Source organism: Erythrolamprus reginae, chromosome 6, assembly GCF_031021105.1.
Source record: "Erythrolamprus reginae isolate rEryReg1 chromosome 6, rEryReg1.hap1, whole genome shotgun sequence".
NCBI lineage: Eukaryota > Metazoa > Chordata > Lepidosauria > Squamata > Dipsadidae > Erythrolamprus > Erythrolamprus reginae.
Genome location: NC_091955.1, coordinates 40,858,584 through 40,873,289, shown reverse-complemented (window position 1 = coordinate 40,873,289; position 14,706 = coordinate 40,858,584). Strand labels below are relative to the sequence as shown.

The following is a 14,706-nucleotide window of genomic DNA, read 5'->3' as shown; positions in this document are numbered from 1 at the left end:
GTGAACATCAGTAATAGTTGAATGTCTGAAATCTTTAAAACTTATGTTTCATGAAGGGAAAATATAGGATAATCAACAGTGGACTGCACGTGAATTTTATCACTTAATGTGACAAATAACTTGCTTTATATCATGATTGTAAGATGATGAAACTCAATGTCAATTTAGACTGTGCAGATTTTTGAAAGAGCTTTGTTAAGATGAAGATCTTGAGTGATGTGCCCCTTGAAAGTAGCTTCAAAGGGTAGGTAGTCAAAGGGTTCTATTTCTAATTAATATAATGGGATGAATGCTTTATTTTGTAACTGTAATTCAGCACAATTACAAGAAATGTACAGAAGCCATTGCCTGAGATGCACATTTCCTTGATCTACATGGGGCTAACCCTGAAAAGTGTTTGGAGACTCCAATTGGTCCAGAATGTAGCAGCGTGAGCTATTGTGGGTGCATTGAGGTACACCCACATCCAGGGGCGGGCTACCATTCCCAGCCCTACAAGAATGGGTTGGGAACATGCACCCCCACTCCTGCGCACCCCCACACCCGGTGTGCACGTGCCCCCCCCGGGATTCAGCATCTGCACATGCGCAGAAGACTAATCCAGTGCAAGGATGAGATTTCTAGGTTTTTTTCACTTCTGCGCATGCCCAGAAGCGAAACCCCCCCGGATATAGCCTTAAAAAGGGTAAGTGGCTTCTTGCCATTGCTGTTTGCCCCGCTCACCACCGTTCACTCCCCCACCCATGTGCCTGTCACGGCGGCCCCCTGCCACCTTTTCCCTGCCCACCCCTGATGCCTCTTGTGGCACCGGCTGCCTACAGCCACCACCTGCCTTTTTATTTATTTATTTGTTTATTTATTTATTGATTGATTGATTGATTGATTGATTGATTGATTGATTGATTGATTGATTGATTGATTGATAGAGTTGAAAGGGACCATGCAGGTCATCAAGTCCAACCCCCTGCCTGAGCAGGAATCCTAAAGCACCCCAGCCAAGTGGCAGTCCAATCTCCTCTTGAAAGTGTCCAGAGTTGGGGAGTTCACAACAGGAAGTTCTTCCTTACTTCTAGGTTGAATCTCTCCTTGGTCAGCTTCCAGCCGTTGTTCCTCGTTCAGCCCTCTGGTGCTCTGGAGAATAGAGTGACCCCCTCATCTCTGTGACAACCCCTCATATACCTGTATACAGCTATCATGTACCCTCTGGCCCTCCTTTTCCCAAGGCTATCCATGCCCAGTTCCCGCAATCTCTCTTTGTAAGTCTTGGTTTCAAGTCCCCTAATCATTTTGGTTGCTCTTTTCTGCACCTTCTCCAGAGTTTCGATGTTTCTTTTGAAGTGTGGTGACCAGAACTGGATGCAGTACTCCAGATGGGGTCTGACCAGGGCATAGTAGAGTGGTATTAATACTTCCCTGGTCTTGGAGTGTATCCCTCTGTTGATGCAGCTTAGGATGGTGTTGGCTTTTTTGGCCGCTGCTGCACATTGCTGGCTCATGTTTAGTTTTGCCCTTCCTGCCCCTGGTGCTTCTTGCAGCAGTGGCGGCCTGCAGCCACTGGCTGCCTTTTGCCCTGCCTACCCCCAGCGCTTCTTGCGGCAGCTGCTGCCTGAAGCCGCCGGCCACCTTTTGCCCTTCCACCCCTGCGCCTCTAGTGGCCGCGGCTCCCCACCACCATCAACTCCCGCCCGCGAGGGACGAGGGTGTCTTTCCGGCAGCAAAAATTGCTGGCTTGTTTGCTTCCACACATGAGTGGAAGCAAAAAAGCTGGTAATTTTTTACCAGTATCACTCTGGCTGCTCGTGCATGCATGTGCATGAGCACCTGGAACCGGAACGGGCCTATGCGCTCTGCTTTCCCCAGCTGAATGACCGTTCTGGCTGGAACCCACCCCTGCCCACATCACTCCAACCCTCTGCAAGCTGCACTGGCTCCCAGTCAGTCTCTGGACACAATTCAAGGTGATGGTTATCACCTATAAAGCTCTACATGGGTTAGGACCAGACTATCTTCAGGACCACCTTCTACACAGCTCCCAGTGACCAATAAGGGCCCACAGAGTTGGCCTTGTCTGGGTCCCGTTGACCAAACAATATAGTTTGCGAGACCGCAGGAAAGGGCCTTCTCTATGGTAGCCCCGGCCCTGTGGAATCAACTGCCTCCAGAGACTACCCCCACCCTACTTGGCTTCTTGAAAGTTGTAAAGATTTTTTCGGCAGGCCTGGCACCATTGATCGGACCATCAAGATCTGTCCATGAATGACTGTGAGATATGCATGTTTTTATTAGAGCTTTGTTAATTGCTTTTAAATTGTTCTTTTAACTGTTTTCTTTGCTGTAAGCCACTCAGAGTCCTTGGAGGGTTAGGTGGCATACAAATTTAGATAGATAGATAGATAGATAGATAGATAGATAGATAGATAGATAGATAGATAGATAGGTGCCAATTGAGAAAGACCAGATCCATCTCAACTCTTTGCTTGATGTAAGAATCATTCATGGGCCATGATCATGGGATTCACAATCTCATACTATGTCTTGGTGCCTTGTTAAAAAGTTAAGAAATGTTAAAGGGAGAAGTCTGCTTGATATTCAGATCTGAGGAATTTATTAGATCTAGGTACTGATCAACTAATTTTAATTTTCAGATAGGAGATCTTTCGGGTCTTTATACTAAAATTCAATCTAGGTAGGATCACTGTTGCAGATTAGACTAGTCTGGAACTGGATGTTACTGATTAGAACATTTATTCTTTAGTTAATCATGCACAAAGGAAGAAGAGAAAAATAAAGCTTGTATGATCTGTAGATATTTATTTATCTATTTATCTATCTATCTATCTATCTATCTATCTATCTATCTATCTATTTATTTATTTATTAGATTTCTAATAAATTTCTTAGACTAAGTGCAGCCAACAACAAAAATAAATAAATATATACAATATATAAGAAATCTAAACTTAAAAATCAGATCTAAAACCCCAGTTCATTAAAACAATCATCCACATTCATCCCATATACACTCCAATTATTGGCTGGAGCTAGGTGTAACACTCAATGCCCCCAAGCCTGCTGGCAAAGGTGACTTTTTAAAGCCTTGCAGAAGGCCTGGAGAGTAGGGATGGTACAAATTCCTGGAGGGAGTTGATTCCAAAGGTCTGGAACCACTACAGAGAAGGTTCTTCCCATAGGCCTTGCCAGGCAGCATTGCCTGGCTGATGGGACCTGGAGAAGGCCAGTTCTGTGGGATCAAACTGGCCGCCGGGATACATGAAGCAGAAAGTGGTCCCATAAGTAATCTGGTCCTAACCCATGTAGGGCTTTATAACCATGAATTGCATTCAGAGACCAATCGACAGCCAATGCAGCTCGCAGAGTGATGGCGAGACATGGGCATATCTGATACAGTCTCCTTCCTGATTATATTTTCTGGTCCCTGATATAAACATTTCACACTGTATGATCTGCTACAGGAAAGCTCTGAATCCATGCTGAAAATAATATATTAACAAGTAGAAGTACGTCTACAGCAATTATTCACACACACATCTTAAAAAAATAATGATCACCAAGGGCAGAGTATTTAATAAAGTAAGGTAGCTGGTTTCAAGAAGTGTGAATACAAACAAGAGTGATGATCACAAGGCAATATGTTGTTCAAAGGTTTTACCCTGATGCTAACATTTGTGCCAGCACATCTAACTACAATATACAATAATGAGACAATGCATCTTAAGTATTATTTCAGATATTATTTAATATCTGGTTGTATTATTTAAATATCTTATGATTTTACAGCGGAGAGAAAAAAAACTATTTTTCCACTAACATGAAAACATTATTGCATTTAGCAATAAAATTTATCATTTTCATATGCCTTTAAAAGCCACATAGCAAAAGTTTGATCAGAGTTAACAGATCCAGTTGGATCTACCAAAAATGCATTATAAAAACAGTGATAATATATTTTTTATGCTTTTTACTCAAGTAGCTATTAGGAGTTATTCCATTTTTACTTTCATATCTGAACTCAATTTAAATTGTTTCTTTCTAGTAGACAATAAAAAAGCAACAAATCAAACAACCCCTCCACACAAAATAATTCTGTGAAAAGATCAGTAGACATGGGTCAATACAGTCATTTTTCCCCCGTTAGTATAGTAGCACTTATTCCGTGAGGCATTGTTAGAGCAAGAATGTTTATTACAGGAAGACCCTACTGTCACAGCACTACCCTGTTTGGCAACTCATATCAAATTCTGCGGGAGCCTTAGAATACAAGACACCAAAATAATATACCATGCCAAATCCTGCTCTAACTAATGTAGAGCAGAATCCTCCTTTCTCATACCACATTATGGATTGTTCCTTGTTGCAATTATTGTGCACTCCTGGATAGGTACAGGTTGCTTGAAGGCAAGAAAAGTTTAGTCTAGCTATTAATAGCTAGACATTTTAACAGATGTCAATTGTTACCAGGGCAGTATTATGGAAGAGGAAAACGTTTTAATGCAGTTCTGGGAAGACTCTTCCTGTACCCTTCTCTTTTTAGAAGGAACAGAACAGTGAATCAATTTACTTTGTTTTATAATACATGTGGTTTTGTAAATGCCTATTGCATTTGGTATTGTAATTGATTATAATAACTACAAAACATCTGGCATGTACTTTGAACATTATAAATATGTATATGTTAAATATTTGTTTCCTTTTCTGAAGGACTGTCTTGCATTTTGCTGGATCTGTTGAGGACTTCTTCATTCTCTTTGTGGGTCAAAGGCTCCACTTCCTTGGAATCAGCATTCTTTAAGGCCTTTTGTCTTTCATCTTCTAATTTCTTCTCTTTTGCCAAAAGTCTGTAATTGATTGCATTTCCAACAAACAGCCAAATACTTGAAACAATAACAATTATACCACAGACAAAATACATATATTTGTAGTCTTTGGTTAGGTCCACAAGGAAACCTGAAAGATTAAAAAAAACAAAAAGAAAGTAACCTCAGATAACATAAAAGATAAGTTTGCCTTCTTGATAATTGGAACGAAAGGGTGAACTGTATGTGCAGAGCAGAAAATGTTTTTTGATGTTTCAAGCATACAATCTTTTCCTTCCAAAATATGTTTCTGTTTCTAATATGCATGTATCAATGTATAGTGAAACACAGGATTGAGAAGAGAGGGCCCATGTGTTGCAAGCATGCCACTATGTTTGAAAGCAGCTACTACCTAAAAAGGTTTTGAAAGTAAGAAGTGTCATAATAAGAACTGTTATAATCTGCACTGCTTTCAAGTAAACCTAACTACAGTACTCCATAGTGAATACATATACAACATTCACATATTGCAAATAATATATTAAAATACATATAAGTAATGTTTTAGAAAATTAGGTTGATTTAACAACAATTGACGTTCATCTTGAACAGAAAATTTAGATTTATGTTTGATGGATTAGGGGAAAGAAACAAAAAGAGAGGGAGGAGGGAGGGAGAGAGGAAGAAGGAAGGGAGAGAGGGAGGGAGGGAGGGAAGGAGTGAGTGAGTAAAAGTTCCCCTTAACTGATGGTATCGGTTATCCCCAATCCATCTGAGAGAATGATTGAGTAAAAAGAAGTGTCAAGAAGAGAAACTTGTGTTTTGCCCTATGGCTTCCCTTTGGATGCCACAAGAACAGAGAGAAGATAATGTGGTGGACTGCATTCTGCCATCCTTGATGAGTATGTCCCCAGCTGGCTATTGTGTAGGAAGTTGCCAATGCCATTCTGCTGAGGCTTGTGAGGATTGAATAGTTAGGTTGCAGTTGGATTCTGTCTGTTCAGAACTACTACAAGACTTCAAATATAACCCAACATTATGATGACTCAGTGTTACAGAATCACTAAAAACCAACCTAGGTTGATTATTTGTTTGTTTGTTTATTGTATTTATATGCCGCTCATTCTGAAACGGACTCTGAGGGGATTTATTGAATAAGGATTTATTTCTTTACTCAACCTCTATCTGCCACAATCAGAATGGAATAGAAAGTCAAAGGAGAGCATAGGGACATAGGAAGATACTTTATTCTTAGTCTAACTTTTATTTAATTAGTACAATATTACCTACAAAGACCAGCAGCAGCTCTCCAGAATTATAGGCAGGAACTTTTGCAGTTTTATCTAGATATTAAAGACTGAACAAGAGACTTCTCCATACATAGTACATTCTCAACCTCTGAAATATGACAGAAGAAGTTGGGAACATTTACCTAAAAATCCAGGAGCTCAGCCAGCCCAATTAAATGAGCCTGAAACAGCAGCTTTAACATGTTTGAGGGACTGAACTTTGTTAAGTGTACACATTGTGGATCAACTAGACAGCACACTAAAAACCTGTGTAGTGAAATTCTACTGAAAGGAGACTCTTCCCATGGTAATTAGTTAGAAGTGTTTTTTTTATGCAAAACATGCTTTATTTATTTTATTATTTTATTTATTTATTTTGTCCAATACACAATAAGGGTTTTAGTGGGTATATATCTATATACACACAGTAAAATACATGATGAAGGTTATAAAGGAGATACTCATAGTAAAATATATCAAAGAAATAATAGAAAAGAAGGTATAGTAATAGAACATATCAATGAAAGAATAGAAGAGATATAGGAATAGAAGAAAGGTATAGGAGATATAGGAGAGCAATAGGACAGGGGACGGAAGGCACTCTAGTGCACTTGTACTCGCCCCTTTATATTATTATAATATTATTATTATATTAGTATTTATATTATTAATATAAAGTATTAGTATTATATTATTAAAAAGGAAATACAGTGGTACCTCTACCTAAGAATGCCTCTACTTACGAAGTTTTCTAGATAAGAACCGGGTGTTCAAGATTTATTTGCCTCTTCTCAAGACCCATTTTCCACTTAAAAACCCAAGCCTCCAAAACGGTAACCGGAAAAGGCAGGGAGAAGTCTCTGTGGGGCCTCTCTAGGAATCTCCTGGGAGGAAACAGGGCCTCCACCCTCCCTGTGGTTTCCCCAATCACACACATTATTTGCTTTTACATTGATTCCTATGGGAGAAATTGCTTCTTCTTACAAGCTTTTCTACTTAAGAACCTGGTCATGGAACGAATTAAGTTCATAAGTAGAGGTACCACAAGATAAATTACACATTCTTATTATACAAAGTTTAAGATGTCAATTGCATCATCATCACCTTCATCTCCACACTTACCTCCCATAGGTGGGCCTAATAGAACAGGGCAGCACTCCACAATTGTAACGAGTCCTACTGCACTGGAGAATCTTGGTGCACCAACAAGATCCATCAATGTCTCAAAAAGGACACTGCTAACCATTCCAAATGCAAGTCCAAAAAATACGGCATACACAACCAGACCTGTATAAGTTTCAGCCAATGGGCACAGGATGTGGCAGATCCCATTGTACAAAACAGCAAAACTAAAGAAGTACTGGATTTTGGGCCGGATGTATTTGGAGTTTGCAATTAGGCCCATTGATGGTCTGGCAAACATATCTACAAAAGCTAGGATAGAAAGTAAAAAAGCTGCTGAATATTCATCAATTCCTTTGTGCTTGGCATAAGGAGCTAAGAACACAATTGGGGCAAAGAAGCCAAGAAACATGATAACATTTCCAGACAAGTAAATCAAAAAGCCCCTGTGTTTGAAGAGGGTTAAATCTAAGTATTTGTTGATGGTTTGCCAGACCAATTTCTTGTCATTCTTGTGCAAAGTGGAATCTTCACTTGCTTTTTCCACATCTTTTTTGATAGCTTGCACAGGTTTTGCTCCAACAGGCCTCATAAGTGACCCAGCCACACAGCAATTTAAAAGAAGTCCTCCCAGAATGAGGAAACTTCCTTTCCAACCAAAAGCATTAAAAAGAAACTGGTTCAGGGGTGCCAGGGTACTTAGAAAGACAGGACTTCCCGCCATGGCCAGTCCATTAGCAATGGGACGCTTTTTATAAAAATATTTGCCAATCATCGTCAAGGCAGGTTGTAAGTTGAAAGCCAAACCCAAACCTAAAAAAATAGCAGAAAAAAATAGAATATTACTGCATTTAATAGATTGCAACAAATCTCTCCAAATCAATCAAAATTGCCTCTTCCATCTCCCCCCTGCCCAAATGTGGAAATGCCAATCTGTACTTCAGAAGAAAGGCCTTTCAAAAAAGATACTAGTACTAGCAAATAAAAACAAATAGGCATTGCTTACCACATGCTTTAATGTCGCCAATCTGCCACAGTACATTTTACTTACCCATTTCTTTCTATGGCAATGCAATAAAAGCAAAAGCTTTAGCAATGGCCAATCCAAGTTGCAGACAACAGAATGACAGGGGAACAATCATAACAAGACCTTGAATATACTGTTTATATATTTTACTATGCTACAATCCAATTTACTCTTGGTTCATTGCACAGGAATTATTAAATGTAACTTTTCTATAAAAAGGGTAGATTTTAGAAGTCTAAATCCTCTGTTACTTTTATCCTTTATTTACTTAGGTTTGAATAGGAACACATGCTACATATTTGTTATGTATGTTGAGAAAAAATACATACGGTAAGTTTGCTTTGCTTATATGCTAATAAAATGATAGATCATTTGGTAAGTCAACTTTATTTTTCAATTCTAATTGTTATAATAATAATTCAAATTGTCATCAGAGTTGTTATATATCTTTCTTTGGATAGAAAGTTATCATAAAATGTATTCTGCATTAACTTGATCTGTATTTCTCCTATGGGGTTTCATACAACCAAGTCATTATAAATGAAGTTGGTAAACAGCTGAATGTACTGCAAGAAACAGCTAAGCAGCTAAATGTACTGTAGGAATTTATTTATTTGTTATTGGATTTGTATGCCGCCCCTCTCCGAGGACTCGGGGCGGCTCACAACATATCAAAACAATATGCAATATACATATCTAAAAAATCATATTAATATAGCTTAAAAACTTTAAAAACCTTAATAACATTTTAAATCATTCCTATTCATACAGCAAGACATACTACATTCGTCAGCCAGGGGGCTAGGGTCTAATGGCCCCAAGCCTGGCAGCACAGATTTAACTTTAAACTTTTATGGAAAGCAAGAAGGTTGGGGGCAGTGCAAATGTGGCGGGGGCTGATTCCAGAGGGCCAGGGCTCCCACAGAGAAGGCTCTTCCCCTAGGTCCCGCCAAACAACATTGTCTAGTTGACAGGACCTGGAGAAGGCCGATTCTGTGGGACCTAACCGATTGCTGGGACTCATGTGGTGGAAGGCGGTTGTGTAGGGCTTTAAAGGTCATAACCTATGTGCTGTGAGCCACCCCAAGTCTTCAAAGAGGGGTGGCATACAAATCTAATTAATAATAATAATAATAATAATAATAATAATAATAATAATAATAATAACAACAACAACAACAACAACAACCAACACTTTTAATTGCATCCAAAATCCAAATGGCAGCCAATGCAGTCCGTGGAGTAGTGCTGGAGAAATATGGGTATGCCTTGGAAGGTCCATAAGTGCTCACACAGCTGCATTCTGGATGATTAGAAGTTTCCGGACACTCTTTAAAGGTAGCCTCATGTGGACTGCATTGCAGTAGTCAAACCTTGAGGTGATAAAGGTATAAGTGACTGAGTAGAGACTCCCTGTGCAGATAGGGCTGCGATTGGTGCACCAGACGAACCTAAGCGAACGCCTCCTTCGCCACAACCAAAAGATGATGGTGCAATGTCAGCTGTGGATTGAGGAGGATGCCCAAATTGCGGACCCTCTCAGGATCAAAAGTCCCCCCCAAGCTAATGGACGGACAGATGTCCTTGGGACGCAGAACCCAGAGCCACTCCGTCTTGTCAGGATTACAGTGGTTCTCCTACCTCTCCGGTCGGTCACATTTGGTGTTAGTAGGGGGTCAGAGGTCGGCTCCTAGGTGCCTCCCTTGTGGAGTTCCTAGGAGTCGGATCCTCTCTCCCTTGCTGTTTAATATCTACATGAAACCGCTGGATGAGATCATCCAAGGGTATGGGGTGAGTATGGGTGTCAAGATAAAGGATATGCATATGTTTTGGGAATGCCCGGTAGTGCAGAACTTTTGGGGAAAAGTGCAAAAGGATATTAATAGGATGTTAAATATACAATGGACAATTACAAAGGAAATGGCAGTATTAATTAAAAGCAAGGAGATCGGAGAATTTAGAGAAATAAAGCAAGCAGCGATAGAGAGCACTCAGGCAGTAATAGTCTTGGGTTAGAAGGATGCGACAAAGTGGACAATACAAAATTGGTACCGGTACATGGTGGATCATATTCAATTTGAGATTATGGACAAGAAGATGAATTTGGCTAATGAAACTGATTTGCGAGAACTGATGGGACGATGGGACAAGGTAAGAGGATATATGGTTAGTAGAATTCGAGACCAATCTACAAGGAATAAATTGGAATCACTTTATAATATGCAAATAGATATATTGCTCTTGAGTTAAAATGGTATATATAAAATATGTCCCCATTTTGGTGGAGGGGGTACGAATGTTGTCTGGTGGTGGGCACAAATCACTGAACACTTGTATGTTGTGTGTGTTTTTTATATATTAAAATCAATTTTAAAAAAACAGGGTGCGTTACCGTCAGTGTACTGATGATACTCAGCTATACGTAACAGGTTCATGTTAGCATCCATCCAGACCCTAACAGCCTTCTGACACCAGCATATCACTTCCACTGCTTCACTGAGTGGACACAGGGTGGAGATGTATAGCTGTGTATCATCAGCATACTGATGACAACTCCACCCATGCCCTTGGATGAGCTCACCCAGCAATTTCATTAAATAGCAGGGGGGAGAGGACCCATGAAGGGAAGGTTGGAGACAGGATGATAGTTGTTAAATACAGCTGGATCCAGGGAAGGCTTTTTGAGGAGGCGCACGAGTGGACCACTCCCTCAAAGAAATGCTGATAATCTCCTGGACCCAGCTCTGTGCCACCTCCCTGCTGGCCGAAACCAGGCAGGAGGGACACAGATCCAATGAACAAGTGGCGGAATTCACAGCTCCCAATGGCCTTGTCCACTTCATCAGGTGTTACCAGGTAAAAGGCAATTAGTTTAAGCTGAATCTTGAAGCTGGTTTTGATCCAACTTGCCTGAATGGAGTGTCACAAAATTTCGAGTGACACAAAAATTGTAATTATCATGTCATATATATGGTATATATAAAATATCAATCATGTCAAGTAATCATCATTTGTGGATCAGTGACTATTGCATTGGTATGTTTTGTAAACAAGTTGATCAAATTTTCCAGAAAATAACTGATCAGCAAAAAAATGTTTTCAATACATTTATAAAGTTATTAATGCTTTAACTTTGAGAATTCAGTAAAAAGAAAAAGACAATATAGTATGTGATATATTTGGCCTTCAGTCCATTGCTTCATTCCCCTTAAGTTTACTTTTTTTTTAGAACTACATGTTCTTCAAATACCTTAATAAGCCACTTTTAGAATAAATTTATAACTTAGTAAAGGAAAATGGATATCGTGGCATGTTATCTAAGCTGTGAATTCTTTGTAAGGATAGCTGAAGTAGAATAATGGGAAGCTAAAAGAACCTGTATAAAATTGAAAATTGATTTTTATGATAAATATTGCCATGAACCAGTCAATTATTCTCCTATAATTGCAACATTGCAGAAAGAATTATGCAAAACTGACAACATCCTAACCTGAAGTAAGGAATGAACCAATCAATCAATTAGAAATAGAATCCAAAGATGCATGCTGAAGGAGAACATCAGGAGAATCAAATAAAAGAATATTGTTATATTACCTCCAATGACACCAACACATATGTAAAGTTGCAAGACGCTGTTGCAAAATGAAGAGGCAATCATTCCAAATGAAGCCAGTATCCCCCCAGCAATCATGATTGGCCTACTTCCATATTTGTTCACCAAAATACTGCTTACAGGGCCTGTGGACAGAAAAGCAAAAATTGAAAAATAAAAAAGAAGCATGGATCTTTTTAGTGACTGAAATTTATTTATTTTATTTATTTATTTTGTCCAATACACAATACATGTTGAAGAGAATAGACATGAAGTATTATACATAAGGAAAATATATAAAAATAGAGGAGAAGATATATGAAAGGAAGAAAAGATATATGATATATGAGATCAGGCACACTAGTGCACTTATGTACGCCCCTTACTGACCTCTTAGGAACCTGGAGAGGTCAATCGTGGATAGTCTAAGGGAGAAATGTTGGAGGTTAGGAGCTGACACTACTGAGTCCGGTAATGAGTTTCATTCTTTGACAACTCGATTGCTAAAGTCATATTTTTTACAGTCAAGCTTGGAGCGATTAATATTAAGTTTGAATTCGTTGCGTGCTCTTGTGTTGTTGCGATTGAAGCTGAAGTAGTCATTGACAGGCAGGACGTTGCAGCATATGATTTTGTGGGCAATACTTAGATCGTGTTTTAGGTGTCGTAGTTCTAAGCTTTCTAGACTTAGGATTGATAGTCTGCTTTCGTAGGGCATTCTGTTTCAAGTGGAGGAGTGAAGGGCTCTTTTGGTGAAGTATCTTTGGACATTTTCTAGAGTGTTGATGTTCGAGATGTGGTATGGGTTCCAGACAGATGAACTGTATTCAAGGATGGGTCTGGCAAATGTTTTGTATGCTCTGGTGAGTAGTGTGAGATTGCAGGAGCAGAAGCTGCGTAGGATCAGGTTAACAACTCTAGAAGCCTTTTTTGGCGATATTGTTGCAGTGGGCTTTAGTACTTAGGTCATTTGATATTAGTATTCCAAGGTCTTTTACTGAGTGGGGGGTTGGCTGTGAGATTTTGTTTATTCAGTTTATATATGAGGTTTGGATTCTTTTTCCCGATGTGGAGAGTAGAGCATTTGTTGGTTGATATTTGAAGTTGCCAGGTGTTAGACCAATCTGAGACAAAGTCGAGGTCTTTCTGGAGAGTAGATGTGTTGTCCGTGGTGTTGAATAGTTTTACATCATCGGCGAAAAGAACACAGTTGCTTGTGATATGATCGCAGAGGTCGTTGATGAAGAGAATTAAAAGAGTAGGACCTAGTACGCTGCCCTGGGGAACACCACTTTTGACAGGGACGGGGGTGGAAATGGCACTTCCAATTTTGACAACTTGTTGCCTATTTGACAGGAATGCAGTAATCCAGCTGTGGAGGAATCCTGAGATGCCATAGGATTTGAGTTTTAGGAGTAATTTGTCATGAACCACTGAGTCGAAGGCTTTGCAAAAGTCAATACAAATTGCATCAATGGATTTTCTTTGATATAGGTGGGTAGTCCATATGTTTTTGCAGTGAAGTAGTTGTAGATTGCAGGATAATTTCTTTCTGAATCCAAATTGTTTGTTAGAGAGTACGTTATTAGATTCTAAGTAAAGGGTGATTGATTTATAATTGATTCCATGATTTTACAAGGGACGCAGCATAGTGATATTGGTCTGTAGTTGTCAACGAGTGAAGGGTCTCCTTTTTTGAAGATGGGGATGACTACTGCTTTTGACCACAGCTTAGGGAGTGTGCTGGTAATGAAGGATTTAAAGAAGGAAATAAAGACTTTGTGCTTAGCCCCAAAAATGTTCACTATATGCTTATTAACATAACTCATTATTGACATAATCAGATAAGCATGCATACACTATGGCAATCCAATCTATGTATGCAAAGTCTTCTATGAAGTAGGATAAAGAAATTGGTTACATTTACATATACTCTAGAGATATGTCTCTGTGGCCAGCTTCCCTCTCCTAGAATCAGAGTAGTGTTCCATCATGCTTTCTATCTGGCATAATAAAACTTTGGCAGTCTGTCCCTTTGTTTTTTTGTGTTTAATTAGTTGTAGCTCTCCTGCCTCCTTCTTTTGCCATTCTTTCTATCTGAAAGGATAACTTACAACTAGGTATTGTTGTGATTCAGTCTGAGGCTCCTCAGGGAACAGCTGGAACTCTGCCGGCTCCATGCTCAGAGGGGGAGGACGAGGAACAGGAGAAGGAGGAGGACCAGGCAGACGGGGAAGAGGAATGTCAGGATGAGGAGGAGGGAGAACAGCCTGAGACCCCTGGGGGGGAGCTCTCCCCAGCGAGTAGCCTGGAGTCATTAGATGAGAATGCACAAGCCATCATAGATATGAGGCAGAGAAGGGCAACACAACGAAGGGGACAATTAGCCAGGTATTTCCATCCCTAATAGGCAACAGCTGGGTTTGGGTGTGGTTCTCCTCAGAAAGGTTGAAAAGGCAGGCCCGCCCTTCCTGTATTGTGGAGAGTTATCTTTTGGGAGTCCGGTGACCTTGCTTCGATCCTTGGCGTCTCTGATTCTGGCTTGTGGCCTCGAAGGCTGGAAACTTGGGAGAGGCGTGGGTTTTATTATCTACAGTGGTGTGTGTGCCAGCAAGAAGCCTGTTGTATTGTCTGGCCGTCGTGACTTTTCTGTGAAGCTTCATGGCATTCCAGTTTGTAAGAACAGTTTTTGTTATCTGTGTTTGTTTTCAAAGATATAAAATGACTTTGCTTTTTACCAGCGTGTCTGGCTACTCTTTTTAGTTGGTGTTGACGTTTGGAGGAACCCAGACAGAACAGGTATGGACAGTTAAGTTAAGACAAGGTATATGAATCAAAGAAATATTGATTTGCGTGACCTGT

The 14,706-nt window shown here is 39.9% G+C and overlaps 1 protein-coding gene across 3 annotated transcripts in view; it reads right to left on the bottom strand.

Moving 5' to 3' along the window:
• Window positions 1–3,737: 3,737 nt before the first annotated feature.
• SLC16A7 (solute carrier family 16 member 7) overlaps window positions 3,738–14,706 on the bottom strand; it is a 368,886-nt gene continuing 357,917 nt past the window's right edge. For all 3 annotated transcript variants that reach the window (XM_070755501.1, XM_070755500.1, XM_070755502.1), the window contains 3 exons: window positions 11,847–11,990; window positions 7,226–8,038; window positions 3,738–4,965 (listed from right to left, as the gene is read on the bottom strand). In XM_070755501.1, coding sequence (XP_070611602.1) covers window positions 4,694–4,965; window positions 7,226–8,038; window positions 11,847–11,990 — 1,229 coding nt within the window. In that variant the 3' untranslated portion in view covers window positions 3,738–4,693. The remainder of the gene's footprint in view (window positions 4,966–7,225; window positions 8,039–11,846; window positions 11,991–14,706) is intronic.